The sequence below is a fragment of the Astyanax mexicanus genome, unplaced genomic scaffold, assembly GCF_023375975.1.
Source record: "Astyanax mexicanus isolate ESR-SI-001 unplaced genomic scaffold, AstMex3_surface scaffold_43, whole genome shotgun sequence".
NCBI classification, from domain to species: Eukaryota; Metazoa; Chordata; class Actinopteri; order Characiformes; family Acestrorhamphidae; genus Astyanax; species Astyanax mexicanus.
The window spans coordinates 481,646-504,007 of NW_026040053.1; the positions used below are offsets into that span (position 1 = coordinate 481,646).

The 22,362-nt window shown below is 36.3% G+C and overlaps 2 protein-coding genes across 12 annotated transcripts in view; both read left to right on the forward strand.

Annotated features, from left to right (window-relative positions):
* vps13c (vacuolar protein sorting 13 homolog C) overlaps positions 1-22,362 on the forward strand; it is a 259,753-nt gene that overhangs the window by 198,225 nt on the left and 39,166 nt on the right. For 6 of the 10 annotated variants that reach the window (XM_049473672.1, XM_049473674.1, XM_049473675.1 and 3 more), the window contains 4 exons: positions 7,616-7,707; positions 8,460-8,583; positions 9,220-9,297; positions 10,431-13,785. In XM_049473672.1, the coding sequence (XP_049329629.1) occupies positions 7,616-7,707; positions 8,460-8,583; positions 9,220-9,297; positions 10,431-10,541 (405 nt within the window). In that variant the 3' untranslated portion in view covers positions 10,542-13,785. Of the gene's footprint in view, positions 1-818; positions 2,977-7,615; positions 7,708-8,459; positions 8,584-9,219; positions 9,298-10,430; positions 13,786-15,656; positions 15,926-22,362 lie in introns of those variants that run through there. The other 4 variants (XM_049473680.1, XR_007434233.1, XR_007434232.1 and 1 more) reach the window with 4 other exon arrangements.
* rorab (RAR-related orphan receptor A, paralog b) overlaps positions 17,150-22,362 on the forward strand; it is a 65,016-nt gene continuing 59,803 nt past the window's right edge. The window contains exons 1-2 of one of the 2 annotated variants that reach the window (XM_049473688.1): positions 17,150-17,439; positions 19,472-19,818. In XM_049473688.1, the coding sequence (XP_049329645.1) occupies positions 19,671-19,818 (148 nt within the window). In that variant the 5' untranslated portion in view covers positions 17,150-17,439; positions 19,472-19,670. The remainder of the gene's footprint in view (positions 17,440-19,471; positions 19,819-22,362) is intronic. The other variant, XM_049473689.1, reaches the window with a different exon arrangement.

Consider the following 22,362-nt stretch of genomic DNA (forward strand, 5'->3'; position numbering starts at 1 on the left):
TTTTGTGTCTCATCTCATTTTTGAAAACCAAATGTCTTGTCTCGTCTTCTTCTCATAAACCCAATGTCCTGTCTCATCTTATTTTGTAAACCAAATATTGTGTCTCATCTCATTCTCATAAACCCAATATTGTGTCTTGTCTCGTTCTCATAAATCCAGTGTCTTGTCTCATTCTGTTCTCATAAACACACTATCTTGTCTTGTTTTGTTGTCGTAAACCGAATGTCATATCTCCTCTAGTTCTCGTAAACCCAATATTGTCTCATCTCGTCTCGTAAACCCAACGTCTTGTCTCATCATGTTCTCGGTAATCCAGTATTGTGTCTAGTCCCATCCTTATAAACCAAATATCATGTCATGTCTCATATTATTCTTGTAAACCCAATATAGTGTCTTGTCTCGTTCTGCTGCTTTTCCTTCACTGTGCTGTGAAGCTCCAGCTCATCCCAATTAAATCACCTCAAATCACCTTAATCTCAGTTCATCAGCTTTAGATCAGGAGATTAATGTGGAGGAAAAACACTTTAATACTCTTTAATACAGAATTATATATGAGTCCCGCAATCGATTACATCTCTTTAATATTAATCTATAATGTAGAAAATATATTAAATACAGAAATAAAACATAAAAACAGTAAATGAGGTGTTTTCAAACTTTTGATAGGTACTGTACTTTTATACATTGATTAAATATAATATCTGAATACAGATAGATACAGATAGTTCTCTGCTGTTCTGTTCTGTCTGTTCTCCGGGTTCTGATTGGCTCTAATCTCTTCATCGTCTCTCTTTTCTCTTCTTCTTTTCTTCATGCAGCCTGAGGAGGAGGAGGAGGGGTGATGGGTTTGGGGTTTTTATGGGGCTGTAAATGTTTTTATAAAGAGCTAAATGATATAAAGGACTGTTGTAGTAATAACTATATATATAAATATATAAATATAAACCGGCTCAGCTGTTTAATATTGCAGTGTTTAATCCGGCTGGTCTACCAGTGGCTGAATGTTAATGTGTGTTTTGTGTAATTCAGCAGAAATGATAAACGTAAACCAGCATTTCACACATTATTCCTTTATTTACCGTCTTACAAATGTAAGATTATTCAATTTTTTACTTTTTGTTGCCAAAAGGACTCAATTTAATACCTCATTACTTGTTTTAACTTTTGGAAATATACAGCTCTGTAAAAAATGAAGAGGTCACTTCAGTTTCTGAATCAGTTTCTCTGATTTTACTATTTATAGGTTTATGTTTGAGTAAAATGAACATTGTTGTTTTATTCTATAAACTACAGACAACATTTCTCCCAAATTACAAATAAAAATATTCTCATTTAGAGCATTTATTTACAGAAAATGAGAAATGACTGAAATAACAAAAAAAAAGATGCAGAGCTTTCAGACCTCAAATAATGCAAAGAAAACAAGTTCATATTCATAAAGTTTTAAGAGTTCAGAAATAATCAATATTTGGTGGAATAAACCTGGTTTTTAATCACAGTTTTTTTTTCATGCATCTCTGCATCATGTTCTCCTCCACCAGTCTTACACACTGCTTTTGGATAACTTTATGCTGCTTTACTCCTGGTGTAAAAATTCAAGCAGTTCAGTTTGGTGGTTTGATGGTTTGTGATCATCCATCTTCCTCTTGATTATATTCCAGAGGTTTTTAATTTGGTAAAATCAGAGTAAATCATCATTTTTTTTATTTTTAAGTGCTCTCTAATTTTTATTTACAGAGCTGTATTTTCCATATGTTTTACGATATCTTAATGCCAAATAATGATGCGTGTTTGTTTGAACTCGTCTAACTTAGTTTTTTTTTTTTATCTTAACAAAAATAGAAATTATATTGTTAAATGTATTAATTATATTATTAAAACATTCTAAAAATATATAATAAATACAGATGCCACATTCACTCACGATAACAGTTATTAATGCTCAAATATCATCTAGATGTTAATTATTAAGATGCATATTTTAATACTAATTTCAGTAATTTAAGAAAAGAGGTGTAAAAGATTTTTTTGTATTTTTAAATATTTTTATTTTTTAATATTTTGGCATTGTGTGTAAATTCCAGAGTCTGTTATTCGATGTATTGATTGATTGTGAAACGAGTAGAAATATAAAATTATCGGTAACACTTTCTATAAATGTCATCTCTGTAAGATTCTATAAACGTATATAACACATTGTAATGCATTCATAAGTGCTTATAAACATGATTATACATATAAAAATGTATAACACGTTATAGCCATGTTTATTATGCAAATGTATAAACAAATCCTTAATTATATTGTAATTATTTATAACCACTCATGAATTATACTTGTCTCGAATGTAATATATATAACTATAAGTTATAGTCATTTATAATGTATTATAACAGGTCTTTGTTCGCTTTATGTGAAGTGACATACTTTCATGGTGGGACTAGATTATTAATGATGGATTTTTACTATTTTAACATATATATTATAAGCACAGCTGAAAAGACATAATGCATAATAAACATGGCTATAATGGGTTATGCATTATTATTATTTTTATAGCGATGTTTATAATTCCTTATGAATGCTGCAATATAATATGTTTGAATGTGTTTATAGAGCTTAATAAAGACGACATTCATCTAAATTATTACCACTTTATAACCACTCTAATTTATCGGTGTGCATTTATGTCTATATATGCAATGCGTCTGATATTTATAAGGACAGATCATTTGAGTTATATATCTAATATATCTAATAAAGCATGAGCGATCTGAGTGTGATGAGTTTTCCTATATACTCTGATTTTGTAAAACCTCGTATATCCACAGATCTGTACTCATAACTGTGATATAACATCTGGACTGCCTTAGATCCTGTAACTGTGTTCTGATGTGATTATTTAATTTTATTGGTTTAAAGTTTGCAGTGATTTGTATAAATCAGATCTATAATAAATCTGCAGAGTTGATATTATTATTATTATTATGGTCAGAATGATTATTTCAGTATAAAGTGAATTAAGTGTTTAAACCCTGTTCACACCTGGTACTATATATATATATATATACATACACACTACCGTTCAAAAGTTTGGGGTCACTCAAACAATTTTGTGTTTTCCATGAAAAGTCACACTTATTCACCACCATACGTTGTGAAATGAATAGAAAATAGAGTCAAGACATTGACAAGGTTAGAAATAATGATTTGTATTTGAAATAACATTGTTTTTACATCAAACTTTGCTTTCATCAAAGAATCCTCCATTTGCAGCAATTACAGCATTGCACACCTTTGGCATTCTAGCTGTTAATTTGTTGAGGTAAGCTGGAGAAATTGCACCCCACGCTTCTAGAAGCAGCTCCCACAAGTTGGATTGGTTGGATGGGCACTTCTGGCGTACCATACGGTCAAGCTGCTCCCACAACAGCTCAATGGGGTTCAGATCTGGTGACTGCGCTGGCCACTCCATTACCAATAGAATACCAGCTGCCTGCTTCTGCTGTAAATAGTTCTTGCACAATTTGGAGGTGTGTTTAGGGTCATTGTCCTGTTGTAGGACGAAATTGGCTCCGATCAGGCGCTGTCCACTGGGTATGGCATGGCGTTGCAAAATGGAGTGATAGCCTTCCTTATTCAGAATCCCTTTTACCCTGTACAAATCTCCCACCTTACCAGCACCAAAGCAACCCCAGACCATCACATTACCTCCACCATGCTTAACAGATGGCGTCAGGCATTCTTCGAGCATCTTTTCATTTGTTCTGCGTCTCACAAACGTTCTTCTTTGTGATCCAAACACCTCAAACTTGGATTCATCCGTCCACAACACTTTTTTCCAGTCTTCCTCTGTCCAATGTCTGTGTTCTTTTGCCCATCTTAATCTTTTTCTTTTATTAGCCAGTCTCAGATATGGCTTTTTCTTTGCCACTCTGCCCTGAAGCCCAAAATCCCGCAGCCGCCTCTTCACTGTAGATGTTGACACTGGTGTTTTGCGGGTACTATTTAATGAAGATGCCAGTTGGGGACCTGTGAGGCGTCTGTTTCTCAAACTAGAGACTCTAATGTACTTATCTTCTTGCTTAGTTGTGCAACGCGGCCTCCCACTTCTTTTTCTACTCTGGTTAGAGCCTGTTTGTGCTGTCCTCTGAAGGAAGTAGTACACACCGTTGTAGGAAATCTTCAATTTATTAGCAATTTCTCGCATGGAATAGCCTTCATTTCTAAGAACAAGAATAAACTGTCGAGTTTCAGATGAAAGTTCTCTTTTTCTGGCCATTTTGAGCGTTTAATTGACCCCACAAATGTGATGCTCCAGAAACTCAATCTGCTCAAAGGAAGGTCAGTTTTGTAGCTTCTGTGATGAGCTAGACTGTTTTCAGGTGTGTGAACATGATTGCACAAGGGTTTTCTAATCATCAATTAGCCTTCTGAGCCAATGAGCAAACACATTGTACCATTAGAACACTGGAGTGATAGTTGCTGGAAATGGGCCTCTATACACCTATGTAGATATTGCACCAAAACCAGACATTTGCAGCTAGAATAGTCATTTACCACATTAGCAATGTACAGAGTGTATTTGTTTAAAGTTAGGACTAGTTTAAAGTTATCTTCATTGAAAAGTACAGTGCTTTTCCTTCAAAAATAAGGACGTTTCAATGTGACCCCAAACTTTTGAACGGTAGTGTATATATATATATATATGTGTGTGTGTATATATATGTATATATATATATATATATATATATATATATATATATATATATATATATATGTGTATATACTGGCACTCACTCCTGTTACTGGCACTCATTCCTGTTACTGGCACTCACTTCTGTAACTGGTACTTCATTCTGTTACTGGCAGCCACTCCTGTTACTGCTGCCACTCACTCCTGTTACTGACACTCACTCCTGTTACTGACACTCACTCCTGTTACTTAAAACTCACTCCTGTTACTGGAACACACTCCTGTTACTGGCGCTCACTCCTTTTACTGCTGCCACTCACTCCTGTTACTTAAAACTCACTCCTGTTACTGGAACTCACTCCTGTTACTGGAACACACTCCTGTTACTGGAACACACTCCTGTTACTTAAAACTCACTCCTGTTACTGGAACACACTCCTGTTACTGGCGCTCACTCCTGTTACTGCTGCCACTCACTCCTGTTACTGGCGCTCACTTCTGTTACTGCTGCCACTCACTCCTGTTACTGGCGCTCACTTCTGTTACTGCTGCCACTCACTCCTGTTACTGGCGCTCACTTCTGTTACTGCTGCCACTCACTCCTGTTACTGGCGCTCACTTCTGTTACTGCTGCCACTCACTCCTGTTACTGGCGCTCACTCCTGTTACACTGTAAACCCGCATAAATTGAATTTACTTTAAAAATTTGAGGAAACCGGTTGCCTTAAAAAAAGTTAAGTAATAAATGAAGTAAAAACTTAAGTTAGCATAGCTTAGAACATCAAATTATTACAACTAAATGGTTAATTGATTTAACTTTTTTATTTTTGTTATATTGTAAGACTGCACTGTAAAACCCGATAAGTTGACTAAACTCAAGACTTTTGTTGTAACCGATTACCTAATAAATTTTAAGTTCATGTAATATAATTTTTAAGTACAGTGAACTTAACAAATACATATACATATATATTTAAAATGAATATTTTCCTGAACTTGTATTTAGTCTTCTTTCTGGTTTCATTTAACTATTTATTTAAATACTGATAGAAAAGTAGCTGAAATAAATCAGTAAAGAATTAAAAGTACTGAGAGCACAGCGAGAACACAGAGTTACTGCAGCTCAGTAAATGATGCTTGTTCTTACAGCCTACAACACAGAGAACAAGCATTTAATCATAATATACAATCTACAAGTTTACCTAAGGTAGCCCCGGGGGGGAATCACTACACACTGATGGTGAATGTCTGTCAGAAACTGTTGGACACACCCAGTATGCAAATAGATTGTGACAGAAGCCAATAGAAAAGAAGCTGTTAATGGTAACAGACTAAACTCAGTTATTATTATAATTTGGTTTAACTCAAAGATCTCAGTTTGAATAGTACAGTATATGTGCTCACAAATTCAGTTCAACTAACTCAAAATAGTTGAGTATTGTTTAGAAATATCCAATTTTATGTAAAACAGACTTAAATCATTTGAGTTTAAACAACTTCTGGGTTTACAGTGTACTGGAACTCACTCCTGTTACTGGAACTCACTCCTGTTACTGGAACTCACTCCTGTTACTGGCACTCACTCCTGTTACTGGCACTCACTCCTGTTACTGGCGCTCACTCCTGTTACTGGCACTCACTCCTGTTACTGGCACTCGCTCCTGTTACAGGAACTCACTCCTGTTACTGGCACTCACTCCTGTTACTGGCACTCGCTCCTGTTACTGGCACTCACTCCTGTTACTGGCGCTCACTCCTGTTACTGGCGCTCACTCCTGTTACTGGCACTCACTCCTGTTACTGGAACTCGCTCCTGTTACTGGCACTCACTCCTGTTACTGGCGCTCACTCCTGTTACTGGCACTCACTCCTGTTACTGGCGCTCACTCCTGTTACTGGCACTCGCTCCTGTTACTGGAACTCACTCCTGTTACTGGAACTCACTCCTGTTACTGGCACTCACTCCTGTTACTGGCACTCACTCCTGTTACTGGCACTCACTCCTGTTACTGGAACTCACTCCTGTTTGCGTGTGTAAATTTACTTCTCGTGAGTACAAAAAGGAGAATTGTGTGCACACTGACCAAAGCTTCATTTTACTATTCTCAGGTTTGTGAATGTGTGTGTGTGTAGTGTTAGTGTAAGAGTATAGTGTGTGAGAGTGTGTTATTATATTAGAGTATGTGTGTATAAGTATATTAGTGTGTGTGTATAGTGTGTGTGTTAGAGCTCCTGTTGTAATGTGTGTGTGTGTGTATAGTGTGTGTGTGTGTGTGTATAGTGTGTGTGTGTGTGTGTATAGTGTGTGTGTGTGTGTGTGTGTGTGTGTGTGTGTGTGTATAGTGTGTGTGTGTGTATAGTGTGTGTGTGTGTGTGTGTGTGTGTGTGTGTGTGTATAGTGTGTGTGTGTGTGTGTGTGTATAGTGTGTGTATAGTGTGTGTGTGTGTATAGTGTGTGTGTGTGTGTGTGTGTTCAGTGTGTGTGTGTGTGTGTGTATAGTGTGTGTGTTAGAGCTCCTGTTGTAATGCGTGTGTGTGTGTGTGTGTGTGTGTGTGTGTGTGTGTGTATAGTGTGTGTGTTAGAGCTCCTGTTGTAATGTGTGTGTGTGTGTGTGTGTGTGTGTGTGTGTGTGTGTGTATAGTGTGTGTGTTAGAGCTCCTGTTGTAATGTGTGTGTGTGTGTGTGTGTGTGTGTGTGTGTGTGTGTGTGTGTATAGTGTGTGTGTTAGAGCTCCTGTTGTAATGTGTGTGTGTGTGTGTGTGTGTGTGTGTGTGTGTGTGTGTGTGTATAGTGTGTGTGTTAGAGCTCCTGTTGTAATGTGTGTGTGTGTGTGTGTGTGTGTGTGTGTGTGTGTGTGTGTGTATAGTGTGTGTGTTAGAGCTCCTGTTGTAATGTGTGTGTGTGTGTGTGTGTTTCAGAGGTCTGAGATTAAGCAGTTGGATGGGGAATATTTCAGAGAGCATTATGAATACCCCGGACACAGAAAGACCAACATCATTGTTACCAACAGGTAACCAAACACAGCACACCTGCCGTTAGCCCCGCCCCCTCACCACGCCCCTTTTAAACACAGAGACACAGAGAAATATCACCTGTTATAGCTTCATCTATAGGTGAGCTGTTACCTGTGCACCATGCTGCTTGATTTAGGGCAGTGTGTCAGTGTGTCTTTGCTATCATAACGACAGGAAAAGTACACCTTACGAGACTCAAAACACAAAGCAAAAGGCATGTACTAATTCTCTTAATTAATGATGAGTGTGGTTAATTTTGGGCGTAACATGAAATAAATAAACCAATCAGAGTGTCTCTTGCTCATCGTTCTCTTTAAGAGTAGATCAGGTGAGCTCTGTCTTTGGTGGATTGCTATTTTAACGGTGCAGCTACCTGGACGTGTCCAACAAACTCTTCTCAGAAGGAAGGAGTTTATTTCACGCTACGCCCAAAAAATGTATCACACCCATGATTAATTAAGAGAATTAGTTTATGCCATTTGCTTGTTTTGAGCCGTGCACGGTGTACTTTTCCCATTGTTACGATAGCAAAGACACACTGACCCCCTAAATCATATTGCATGGGTAACGGCTCGCATAGAGATAAAGCTAAAATTGGGCCAAGTTATTAAATATCATTTAAAAATTCATGTAAACTCCAGAATACTCTCTAAATATATGTAAAGTATATGGAATTATGGATTAGCAGTAGAGGAAAAAGTGTGTATCAGGATGAGTCTGATTATAATAATGTGTGTTTGTGATTCAGGAGGGTGATGTGTGTTAAAGAGATCGATCTGATTGGCCACTTTAATAAAGAGTGGGAGTGTCAGTTCGAGAACTTTCTGAAATCTCCTTCTGTAGAGGGTGGAGATCTGAGGATTTACTGCAAGGTACAACATGAGCACATCAATTAAATCATCAATACATAAATATATAACCAAAGTATATGTTAATTTATCATCATTATTAACATTAATAATGATTATTTAACATTTATACCGATTACATTATCACGCCATCACATCATCACACCATAATTACAAAACCACATCATACCATTACACTTATCACATCATCAAACCATCATACCATCACATCATCACATCATATCATCACACTTATCACATAATCTTATCATCACATCATATCATTACAACACCACAGCAGCATACAATCACATCATCACACCATAATTACAAAACCACATCATACCATTACACTTATCACATCATCAAACCATCATACCATCACAGCATCACATCATATTGTCACACTTATCACGTCATCATATCATTACATCATATAATTACAACACCGCATCATACAATTACAGCATCACATCACATTATCAAATTTATCAGATCATCACAGCATCACACCATCATATCATTACAACATCACATCATCATATAATCATATCTGTTTATTTATCATGATTATTAAGATTAATAATGAATATTGTGTTATTGATACTGTAGTGTATTTGTGATTAATATGTGATGGTTAAAGGTGATTTGTTGGTTCAGGAGCAGAATAAGCTGAAGCTGCTGAAGGATCAGGGTCAGGTGAGAGTGGTGAACCTGAGAGAAGCCGAGACGGCCGAGGTAAATCACATCACATCATCACATTACATCACATCACATTACATCACATCATCACATTACATCGCATCACATTACATCACATCATCACATCACATCATCACATTACATCACATCATCACATCACATCACATCATCGCATCACATCACATCATCACATTACATCGCATCACATTACATCACATCATCACATCACATCATCACATTACATCACATCATCACATCACATCACATCATCGCATCACATCACATCATCACATCAGAGTGAAGGATCTCATTCCTGTGAAGCTAAAGATGCTGATTTTTAAAAACACAGTATATCTGTTTTAATTTCCAGTTTACATGTGTTTACATGTTGGTGTCAGAAGGGGTTCATTTAGTGTTGAGTTTAAGCCCCGCCCACTAGAGAGCAGTCTTGTACTGATTCTGATTGGATAAAAAGTAAACTTTTCTCTTACTCAGATTTTATAAACATGATGGTGTGTTTATATCCAGCTCTGTAAAAAATGAAGAGATCACTTCAGTTTCTGAATCAGTTTCTCTGATTTTACTATTTATAGGTTTATGTTTGAGTAAAATGAACATTGTTGTTTTATTCTATAAACTACAGACAACATTTCTCCCAAATTACAAATAAAAATATTCTCATTTAGAGCATTTATTTACAGAAAATGAGAAATGACTGAAATAACAAAAAAGATGCAGAGCTTTCAGACCTCAAATAATGCAAAGAAAACAAGTTCGTATTCATAAAGTTTTAAGAGTTCAGAAATCATCAATATTTGGTGGAATAACCCTGGTTGGTTTTTAATCACAGTTTTAATTTCATGCATCTTGGCATCATGTTCTCCTCCACCAGTCTTACACACTGCTTTTGGATAACTTTATGCTGCTTTACTCCTGGTGTAAAAATTCAAGCAGTTCAGTTTGGTGGTTTGATGGTTTGTGATCATCCATCTTCCTCTTGATTATATTCCAGAGGTTTTTAATTTGGTAAAATCAAAGAAACTCATCATTTTTAAGCTCTCTTATTTTTACACAGAGCTGTATATAAAGAATGATCTGGTTCTGGTTGTATGGTGATTGCAGGTCGGGGATTCATGAATATTAAAGCTGTTTTATTTTCTGCTTCACAGAAACTGAAACAGTCGATTCAGGAAGCTCAGTTGGCTCGACAGCAGCATCAGATGGTCCGACAGAAATCCCAGCGCTTCCTCAAACTGCAGAGAACCGGCAGCACCGCCTGATCCTACCCGCCGGACCCCCATCACATCACCATCACATCACCATCACACCACCATCACACCACCATCAAATCACCATCACATCACACCATCACATCACACCATCACATCACAGCTTCACATCACAGCTTCACATCACACCATCACGTCACCATCACATCACCATCACATCACCATCACATCACACCATCACATCACCATCACACCACCATCACGTCACCATCACGTCACCATCACATCACACCATCACATCGCCATCACGTCACCATCACGTCACTCATCATATAATTATGCCAACACATTATCACATCACACCATCATGCCTTGACACCATCACATTATCACATAATCATATTATCACGTCATCACATTATCACATAATCATATTATCACGTCATCACATTATCACACAATCACATCACATAATCACATCAACACTTCATCACACCATCATGTCACACTATCACATCACACTATCACATCAGGCCATCACACCATCACATCATAGCACCGACACACAATCATATTATCACACCATTACAACATCACATCACACTACCACATCATCACATTATCATATCATTATCATATCATCACATCATCACCAGCTCCAGAGTTAATGGCCTGTAGTGTTTAATGCTCTTGTGTTCTGATTGATTGATTGATTGATTGATTGATTGACTCTGCACTATTGATTATTGCACTTGACTCAGTGATCACTGAAGCAGCTTTAGTTTCAGCACCTTTAAGATCCTGTGGTGTCTAAATATAATCTATAGTATATAAGTGTAGTTATAATGAGTTATAAATGTTATGCGTGGTGTCTGGTTGTGTTTAAGTGATTCTATACAGTATATATGTATAAATATATATGCAAAATACTCCATCCATCTTTCATTTTAGTTTTTTCTACAGCAGGTAAAATACACACTGTATCAGGATTAGATCTGGATTATTCCAGATATTAGTCACATGATTGTGAGCAGGTGTGAACGGGGACAGCAAGGGTCACAATATCTATAATTCAGGTTTATAGTGATTATTTACTGTACTGTGATTGTGATTATCTAACCAAATCATGAGATACTCTGTGTAATAGTGATTATTTTCACCATTACCAATCAAAAAGTACTTTGAGTAAAGCCATAAAACACAGAAGATTAGTAACAATGCAGATCTGTACAGAATGTAACTATAAAAATAACAGTAAATGAGATGTGTAATGGTGATTATGGCATTTTTGGTAATATTTGTGATTGTAGTGATAATGGTAATTATGGTGATTATTGTTATCATAATGATTATGGCGTCATGGTGAATATGGTGATTATAGTGATCATGGTGATAATAGTAATTATTATTAGCCATGGTGATTATGGTGATCACAGTGATTATGATAGTCATGGTGATTATGGTGATCACAGTGATTATGATAGTCATGGTGATTATGGTGATCACAGTGATTATGATAGTCATGGTGATTATGGTGATCACAGTGATTATGATAGTCATGGTGATTATGGTGGTCCACGGTGATTGTGGTGAGTATAGGGATCATGGTGATTATGATAATAACGGTGATAATGGTGAAGTGATTAGTCTGTTTGGACCTGTTTTTAAATGCGTTTTTTAGCTGGAACATTCACTGGGCTGTAGTATCACAGTATCACAGGGCTGTAGTATCACAGTATCACAGGGCTGTAGTATCACAGGGCTGTAGTATCACAGTATCACAGTGCTGTAGTATCACAGGGCTGTAGTATCACTGGGCTGTAGTATCACAGTATCACAGGGCTGTAGTATCACAGTATCACAGTGCTGTAGTATCACAGTATCACAGGGCTGTAGTATCACAGTATCACAGGGCTGTAGTATCACAGGGCTGTAGTATCACAGTATCACAGTGCTGTAGTATCACAGGGCTGTAGTATCACTGGGCTGTAGTATCACAGTATCACAGGGCTGTAGTATCACAGTATCACAGGGCTGTAGTATCACAGGGCTGTAGTATCACAGTATCACAGTGCTGTAGTATCACAGGGCTGTAGTATCACAGTGCTGTAGTATCACAGTATCACAGGGCTGTAGTATCACAGTATCACAGGGCTGTAGTATCACAGGGCTGTAGTATCACAGTATCACAGTGCTGTAGTATCACAGGGCTGTAGTATCACTGGGCTGTAGTATCACAGTATCACAGGGCTGTAGTATCACAGTATCACAGGGCTGTAGTATCACAGTATCACAGTGCTGTAGTATCACAGTATCACAGGGCTGTAGTATCACAGTATCACAGGGCTGTAGTATCACAGTATCTCGGGGCTGTAGTATCTCAGTGCTGTAGTATCACAGTATCACAGGGCTGTAGTATCACAGTATCACAGGGCTGTAGTATCACAGTATCACAGGGCTGTAGTATCACAGTATCACAGGGCTGTAGTATCACAGTATCACAGTGCCGGAGGCGTCAGGTGATGAGTGGGTGAGTTCAGGTGTCTGGTTTGGGTCAGTACTGTTATTCTGATTGGTTAATTCTGTAATAATATTGTGACCCTTGATTAATTTCTCTACAGTGATTTAATTCACATCAAACCAAATCACATCTGTTCATAACAGTTTAATAATGGAATTAAATCACAGGTTTAATAGAAAGTGTTGAATGAAGTTCTGAATCTGTTTAGCGTGTTCAGACTGGATCCTGGATTGGGTTTAGTTTCAGAGATTTTTTTACAGGATTAGTGTAGAAATCTGGATCTGAGAGAGTCGACCTGTCTTCATCTGTTTCTGTGATTGACAGGTTATGATCACATGTGCTACTTTACCTGCTGACTGTTAGCTGACATATAACTGACTGTTTTGTAATGATGTAATTATAATAATAATGTTGTGATAATGAATCAGGTTTGTGGGAGCAGGTGAAATTCAGAACACTTTAAAGAAGATCTGAATCGTTTTTTATTGGTTGTTAATTTTGATAAAGACTAAAATCAAATTCATATCTTCATATCTCAGCATGCCTGTGATTTTTTATTTTTTATGCGTCTGTTGAAGTTTTTTTTGCACTTTATTTGTTTGTAATGAAGAACGTTATTAAATATTAAAGAAGAAAATAAACATTTGTTAAATGAAGAGATGAGAGAAACTGATGCATCAAAGACAAACATTTTCCCAAAAATAAATAAAATAAAATAAAAGTAATAAATGAAGTAATAAAACTTTTTTCATGAGGATTAATCTCTGAACTCCTCTGCGTATTTTATTCTGTAATTGTATTTGTATTAAAAGTGTTTATATAATACAGGGTTTATTATTTTTATCATTCTCATTATTATATTGGCTCTGTCCACACCTGTATGTGTTGTGAGGTGTTATCTTGTTAGTGAGATTGGTCAGTGTACTAAAGGTAAGTCCAGGTGAATTAAGGGATTTTCCCCCAGCATTCATAAATACAGTGCTTTTATACATTTTATAAATATCATAGTGTGTTTTTATATTATTATTTATTTTATATTTATTTTATATAGTGTGATATACTAGTGCATCTCAAAAAAAAGGAAAAGTTCATTTATTTCAGTAATTGAGTTGAAAATGTGAAATTCATGTATCATATAGATGTATTAAACACAGAGTGATCTATTTTAAGTGTTTATTTTTTTATTGTCGATTATTGATTTTGGCTTACAGCCAATAAAATAACCCAAAAATCAGTGTTTCAGAAAATGAGAATATAATATAAGACCAATCGGTACTTTTGGCAGTGTGGGCAGTGTGCCAAGTCCTGCTGGAAAATGAAATCCGCGTCTCCATAAAAGTTGTCAGCAGAGGAAAGCATGAAGTAAAAAGAAATCAATTATTAAAATAGATCTATATAATGCACACGTTTCACATTTTTTTACAGAATTACTGGAATAAAGTAACTTTATTTCTGTTATTAGACTGATATTCTCATTTTTAATATTGAATTTTTTTTCTTACAATTTCTCAAATCAGTCTGGATTATAAATGACTATACCAGACAGTATCTTATTGTGAACCAAACTGAGCGAATTGCTGCCAAGTATAACAAATAAAGAAGCTTTTCCGCATGTTGTTATTACAAGATCTTAAATTGTAATTATGAAATGATTCATAATTCATTCCAGAATTAATCTTGTAATCTCAAAATTATCTTGGTGTTATGTTATTATGAGATATTAAGAATTACAACATTAAAACAATAATCTGTCTCAAAAAACGAGATGCTTTCTCCTTAATTACGAGATGTTTATTTCATAATTACATGTTTTTCATTTAATATTGTATATAATATGTAATAATTTCAATGCATTTAGTTTTTATGACACAATATATCATAACTGCAACACCTTTTTTAAAATCATAATATGTTTATTTTATAACCACAGAATGTATATCACAATATTGCATGAATACAATATACCTTCTTATATTTAATAGATCAGGGTTATTCCACCAAATATAGATTATTTCTGAACTCTTAAAACTTTATGAATATGAACTTGTTTTCTTTGTATTATTTGAGGTCTGAAAGCTCTGCATCTTTTTTTGTTATTTCAGCCATTTCTCATTTTCTGTAAATAAATGCTCTAAATGAGAATATTTTTATTTGTAATTTGGGAGAAATGTTGTCTGTAGTTTATAGAATAAAACAACAATGTTCATTTTACTCAAATATAAATCTATAAATAGTAAAATCAGAGAAACTGATCAGTTTGAAGAGCCAAACCTCTTAGGATGTTTATTTAATGATATTGACGTAAGGTTGTGTAATATTTATATAATATTTATTATGCATGGCAGTTATATGATTCCATACAAACTGAAATATTTCCAAAGTAAAGTAAATAATATTCCTGAGTAGAGCTTTAATTAACAGCAGTAATGAAGCTGAAGTGCTGCAGGTGTTTAGCTGTAGGTACGCTGGGTTGAGTGATTTGTGTGTGGGAGTGGTTTAACCTCATTCCACCTGCCGCCAGGTTTACCTCAGGTGTTTCAGGTTGGAGGCTGTAGAACATTTAGATCTGTGTTGTTTCTCTCTTGTTGCCTGGAGACCATTTTTTTGTATTTTTATGCAAATACAGCTCTGTAAAAAATGAAGAGAGCACTTCAGTTTCTGAATCAGTTTCTCTGATTTTGCTATTTATAGGTTTATGTTTGAGTAAAATGAACATTGCTGTTTTATTCTATAAACTACAGACAACATTTCTCCCAAATTACAAATAAAAATATTCTCATTTAGAGCATTTATTTACAGAAAATGAGAAATGACTGAAATAACAAAAAAGATGCAGAGCTTTCAGACCTCAAATAATGCAAAGAAAACAAGTTCATATTCATAAAGTTTTAAGAGTTCAGAAATAATCAATATTTGGTGGAATAATCTTTATTTTTTTTACAGAGCTGTACACTCACTGACAAAAATAATAACATACTCTGTATCACTGCAAAATATAAAAGAGGAGAGGTGTGTTCTGATTGGACACTTTGGGTCATTTCTTACACCCCCAAGGTATTTTGTGATGCTCATTGCTATCTGGCACCCCAACAACAACAGCGTATTTTTAGTCCTTCCGTCTTCTTCGTTTAAAAGGATTAATAAGGATTTTAGTGTAGTAGTGATAGAGGATCACTACCAGTGATCTCAGTGATCTGTGCAGAACATCCTGCAGATCCATGTGTTGCTGCTTTCTCTCCTGCAGAACTTTCATTTTTCAGCAGGATAATGTTCACCCACACACAGCAAGGGTTTCCCAGGAACACAGTCTCCACCAGATTGCAGCACTTCCTCGTCCTGCAGATCTCCAGATTTATCACCAATCCAGCATTTATGGAGCAGCTGGGACTCAGCTTCAGCTTCAACCTACGAGTGTAGAGCTACAGGATCTACAGGCCCAGCTGTAGCAACATCTGTGGGTAAATGTGCTGCAGGATCCATACAGAACCTGTAGAACCTCCAAACCCAACCCTCTCAATCTCATCTTATATCCAGAACATAGAGGAACCAACAGGTACTAGATCCTCCTTTCAGTTACAGAACAGATTTACCCCCCAATAAACTTATTAATAAACTCTGATACTGTAATCACTCTGATATATCATCAATATACTCACGCAGATTTATTATATTACAGCTATACACTACCTACTGTATAATTTACAGTGTGTATATAATGAGACTGTGTGTGTTATGTAGTGAGTGTGTATATAAAGTGTGTGTATTGTGTATATAGTGTGTTATATAGTGAGTGTGTTTTGTGCAGTGGGTGTTTATATATATATGTGTTTGTGTGTGTGTTATATGTGTATATAGTGTGTATTGTGTGTTTTATGTAGTGTGTGTTATTTATGTGTATATAATGAATGTATGTAAATTGTTTGTGTTTTATAGAGTGTGTTATACATGTGTGTATATAGTGTGAGTGTAGTGTGTATAGTGTGTGTTACAAAGTGTGTGTTTAACATACTGAGTGTATTATATATTGAATGTGTGTTATGTATGTGTATATAACACGAGTGTGAGTGTTTATATAGTGTGTGTTTTGTGTAGCCTGTTTTATGGGTATATAGGGAGTAGAGGTGTGCCAAAAAATCGATTCACATAAGAATCTTGATTCTCATTTACTACGATTCAGAATCGATTTAAAATGTCCCAAAATCGATTCTAAGGTCCAATCCCATTTCTTCCCTTGGCCCTACCCCTACCGAAGCGTTTTTCGCTCCGCCTCCCACTGCCCAAAGCGGCAAGTGGGAGGCGGAGAAAGCGATTGGCTGCGCCGCCGTAGTGTGTAAACGTACCATCACCCCTAAGGCGGGTAAAGGATAGGGCTTGTTCAAACAGAGATCTTCCAGACCCACACAGAGCGTAGGTGTATGAGAATTACCGGTAAGATGGCAGAACAAGCACTATATTACCTTAGATTAACGTGTAGTTTTAATGTTTTATGGCAGAATGCTTCATAACAAGCATAAAAAAGATCGCTAGTAGTTCGTTTCAGTAACTGTTAGCTAGCTAACTAGCTAACTTTCCAGTTCCACCTTAAATAATGCAACAGGTGGCAGCGGGCTGCAGCATTTAAGGCGGAACAGAAAAATAAAATAAGCTAATCAGAGCTAATTTCAGCTCCCCATCACAGAGGAATTAAGTAATGGACAATATGAATTAATTTCTCCACCTCCTGCTCCCTTTCTGAAGAAATACAACGACCTTAAATTAACTAGTTAATCAGCAGCTGCTCCTGAACTTTAGCGCTCCACTGCTATCATCACATCAGCCCAGCAGCGTCACCTACACACCACCGCTAGTAGCCTGGTAATAAAGCAGTGTTATTTATTTATGTATTTATTGTTCATTAACGTCATTGTGATATCCCAGTGATTCCTCTGTCACTGAGGACTCACATTCCTGCACATTTTATTGTTTTTGTAACACATTACCTGCTCCAGGACCAGTGTATATTATGGAGGCTTTTTTTCAATAAGATTCATAAGCCAGAAGCAGAAATTTGTATAATTCAAATCGTTTTGAATCAAAAATCGATTTTGAATCGAATCGTGGCCCCCAAAATCGGAATCGAATCGAATCGTGAGATAGTAAAAGATTCCCACCCCTAATAGGGAGTGTGTGTTACATAGTGTGTGTTTTATATAGTGAGTGTATTATATATTAAGTGTGTGTTATGTATGTGTACATAACACGAGTGTGTGTGTGTGTGTGTGTGTGTGTGTGTGTGTGTGTGTTCCGTCTCTGTAATGTTGCCATGCCTGCTGCCTCGTGCAACGTCAAGGGGCGGTGTTTAGCGGAAGTACGTCAGCAGCATATTCACTCATCACATGCCAGAGCATGCTGTGTGTGTGTGTGTGTGTGTGTGTGTATGTGTGTGTTTATTCCCTTATATCTGCTCAGATTAAAAAACAGCCTGTTTACGCTTGTAAACAAATGGTTTTGGGTACATATAAAATATAAAAATAAATATAAATAAAATCTCACATAATTCATTATGTATGTTCTCAAAAAAATCAAATAATACAAATTTAATAAACATATTAACAAAAATGTTCACTACGTCACATTATTACTGTTTGTGTTCTTTAAAAGGTAAATATAATCTATAAAATATATATTAATAATATTAGTGTTCTCAACAAAAAATAATAAATATATTAACATATTATAGAGTTTATCATATTAATCAATTTCAAAATCACAATTGTTCCTACTAATACTCTCCAAAAAATAAACAGACAAGAAATATATTTTTAAACACAAATTAGAATCATGTTATATTATTTTTCGTTTTTCTTTTGTTTTTAAAAATACAAACAAAATAAACTTTAAAAAAATCAATCACACATAAATCACTTTATTATATATATTATTCATTTTATATGTTATCAAAAAACAAACCAAATAATAGTAAACAATACATAAATATATTGATATTTAAAAAGAAAATCAGAATCACACCATATTATTCTCACTTATTTGTTTCCATATTTGATTTTTTTTAGTTTTAAAAATGACAAACAAATAAACATTAAAATTTCAAATTAAACTGACAATATTACTATTCCTTTTCATGTTTTCAAAAAAATAAAAAATAACAGAATAAAATATAAACATATAAAAATATAGTATAAATACAAAAAATGTAAAATATATAAACATATTAAAATTTTAAATAAAAAAAATAAAAAAAGAAACTAAGAAACTACAAAATAGAACAAGAATAATGTTTTAAAAATATAATTACAACAAACATAAAATACATAAATATAAATTATATATTTTTTTTATTACTGTATTCATTTTATTGTTTACGCAAAAAAAATAGTATACCAAAAAATAAATATATTGTTAAACACAGTTTTTTATATAAATATTGTATATATTTAATATATTTTTAATATATTTTCAGATTACTGGAATGTGCTGCTCCACAGCGCCGTGAGTGGCCGGAGCCCCGCCCGCTGCTCTCAGCGCTACAGTCCGCCTGAAGAGCGTCCGGAGAGCGGCGCGGTGCGGCCCGGAGAACCGGCCGAATCTGTACCGGAGAAACCCCGCCGGAGCCGCGCGAAGCACCCCGGGAATACTGATCCACCTCCCCGCGGGGAAACATGGAGGACGGGGGGCCGGAACCGGCCGACAGCGCGCTGAAGAAGGCGGCCGCTGTGGAGCGGAGCAGCCCGGTGCAGCCGGAGAACAAGCCGGGGAGCGAGCACCCAGCGCCGGCCAGGAGGCAGAGCTGCTCCAGCACAAACCGCGGTAAGAGCCGGGGCTCGGAGCCGGGGAAGGGGCTGCGGAGCCGGGGTAGTGTTGTGGGCTGGAGGGGGTGTTGTTGGAGCTGTGTGGAGCTATATTGGAGCTATATTAGAGATATATTGTTGTTGCTATATTTTTTTTTATTAGGTAGTTATATCACATAATAAACATAAAGTAATACAAAAATAGGTTGAAATCATATATATATATATATTTATATTTTTATATATTTGTTTATATACATATATATTTATTCAGGTGTGTGTGTGTGTGTGTGTGTGTGTGTATATATATATATATAAAATATAGCCGTAAAGGTAGTGAGTGCTCTTGCTCACAATAATAATTACAATAGTACATACACTACTACTGCTGCTGTGTACTGTAGATTATATCATAATAATAATAACAAAATAATATTTTTATTTAATCATGATTAAAATAACATTTTTTTTTAAATATAATAAATATATAAACGCATACAAATGTTACAGATGTTTCTGTGCTGTCTAATCACTCTAAAAAGCTTTAAAAAAAATCATCAAAATCCTATAAACTGACCCAAAACATAATTATATATCAAAATCCGCTCCGGGATTTCGCTCCAACTGCACGGGCAGCTGCCCGTGCAGTTGGAGCGAAATCCCGGAGCGGATTTTGACTTGACCGACCTGGAATTTGGAGATAGAGCTGGAAATATCAATTTTAAAGCTCAATTTGAGTGTTTTTGAATGATTTAATCACATAACTAAGTCTTATAAGTCTGATTATTCTGATTTTTCCATCAGTAAACATATTTTAGGCTTGTTTAAATTGTGTAATAGCTGTGAATTAATTTATTTATCCAAAAATATATGCAATATCAAGAATAAAAAAGCAATAATAATTCTCTCATGTCCTTCACAGATACAGGTTTGTTGGTACAGAGAGAGCTTCAGGTCCCATTAGTCTGCAGACACGTGGTTCCCTCCCTCCCTCCCTCCCTCTTCTGCTTGCGTATATGGAGTTATGTAACAGGCTTGGACAGACACACACACATATATGTGTGTGTATATGTATATACACACACATATATGAAGATATATATGGATATATACACAGAGACCTTCTGATTCTTACATGTAGAACCATATTTCTCTTTTATTTTACTTTTATATCATTTATATTAGTGTTCTAGTCTTTCTCTCTCTCTTTTTCTGACACATACTCGTCCTCTCCGGTGGTGTTATGTAATGTTGAGAATGAGGTAGACTTTGAGGAGGAAGATGAGGAAGAGGAGGAGGAAGAGGAGGAGGAAGAGTAGTGGAGCACTAGGGCTGGGGTTCCGGCCAGGAGGCGCTAACACTCCTAACCTGCTAACCCATATTCCCCTGCTCTCCTGTCTGCTTTCAGAACTTCTCCTCCCAGCGTTAGATAACACTTCCACTCTTTAGCGCATCAGGAAACTATGCAGAGCAGCCGGGTCTGAACAGATCCAGCCGAGAGCAAATCCTCTACCAAACTGAAAACCTCTAGTATCAGGGGTGTCCAAACTTTTTTTGTTGGGGGCCAGAAGGAGAAATATATTTGAAGTCACGGGCCACAGACTCTATAATAAAACAAATAATGAAATATACCACTTTAAATAATACATTTTCCTGATTACTTTCATTCACACACCATTTTACTTGACTTACTATCTTTATCTTTGACAGTGTTGTTTAAACTAAGATTTTTCAAATTGATGTTTAATTTTATGATGTCTCTTAATATTAAGACTCTTTGGCCGTTTTTCTGCGCTAGAAATGCGCACTCTCTCCGCTTTTAGACTCTTTGGCCCGTTTTTCTGTGCTAGAAATGCGCACTCTCTCCGCTTTTAGACTCTTTGCCCCGTTTTTCTGCGCTAGAAATGCGCACTCTCTCCGCTTTTAGACTCTTTGGCCCGTTTTTCTGTGCTAGAAATGCGCACTCTCTCCGCTTTTAGACTCTTTGCCCCGTTTTTCTGCGCTAGAAATGCGCACTCTCTCCGCTTTTAGACTCGTTGCCCCGTTTTTCTGCGCTAGAAATGCGCACTCTCTCCGCTTTTAAACTCTTTGGCCCGTTTTTCTGTGCTAGAAATGCGCACTCTCTCCGCTTTTAGACTCTTTGCCCCGTTTTTCTGCGCTAGAAATGCGCACTCTCTCCGCTTTTAGACTCTTTGGCCTGTTTTTCTGCGCTAGAAATGCGCACTCTCTCCACTTTTAGACTCTTTGGCCCGTTTTTCTGTGCTAGAAATGCGCACTCTCTCCGCTTTTAGACTCTTTGCCCCGTTTTTCTGCGCTAGAAATGCGCACTCTCTCCGCTTTTAGACTCTTTGCCCCGTTTTTCTGCGCTAGAAATGCGCACTCTCTCCGCTTTTAAACTCTTTGGCCCGTTTTTCTGTGCTATAAATGCGCACTCTCTCCGCTTTTAGACTCTTTGCCCCGTTTTTCTGCGCTAGAAATGCGCACTCTCTCCGCTTTTAGACTCTTTGGCCTGTTTTTCTGCGCTAGAAATGCGCACTCTCTCCACTTTTAGACTCTTTGGCCC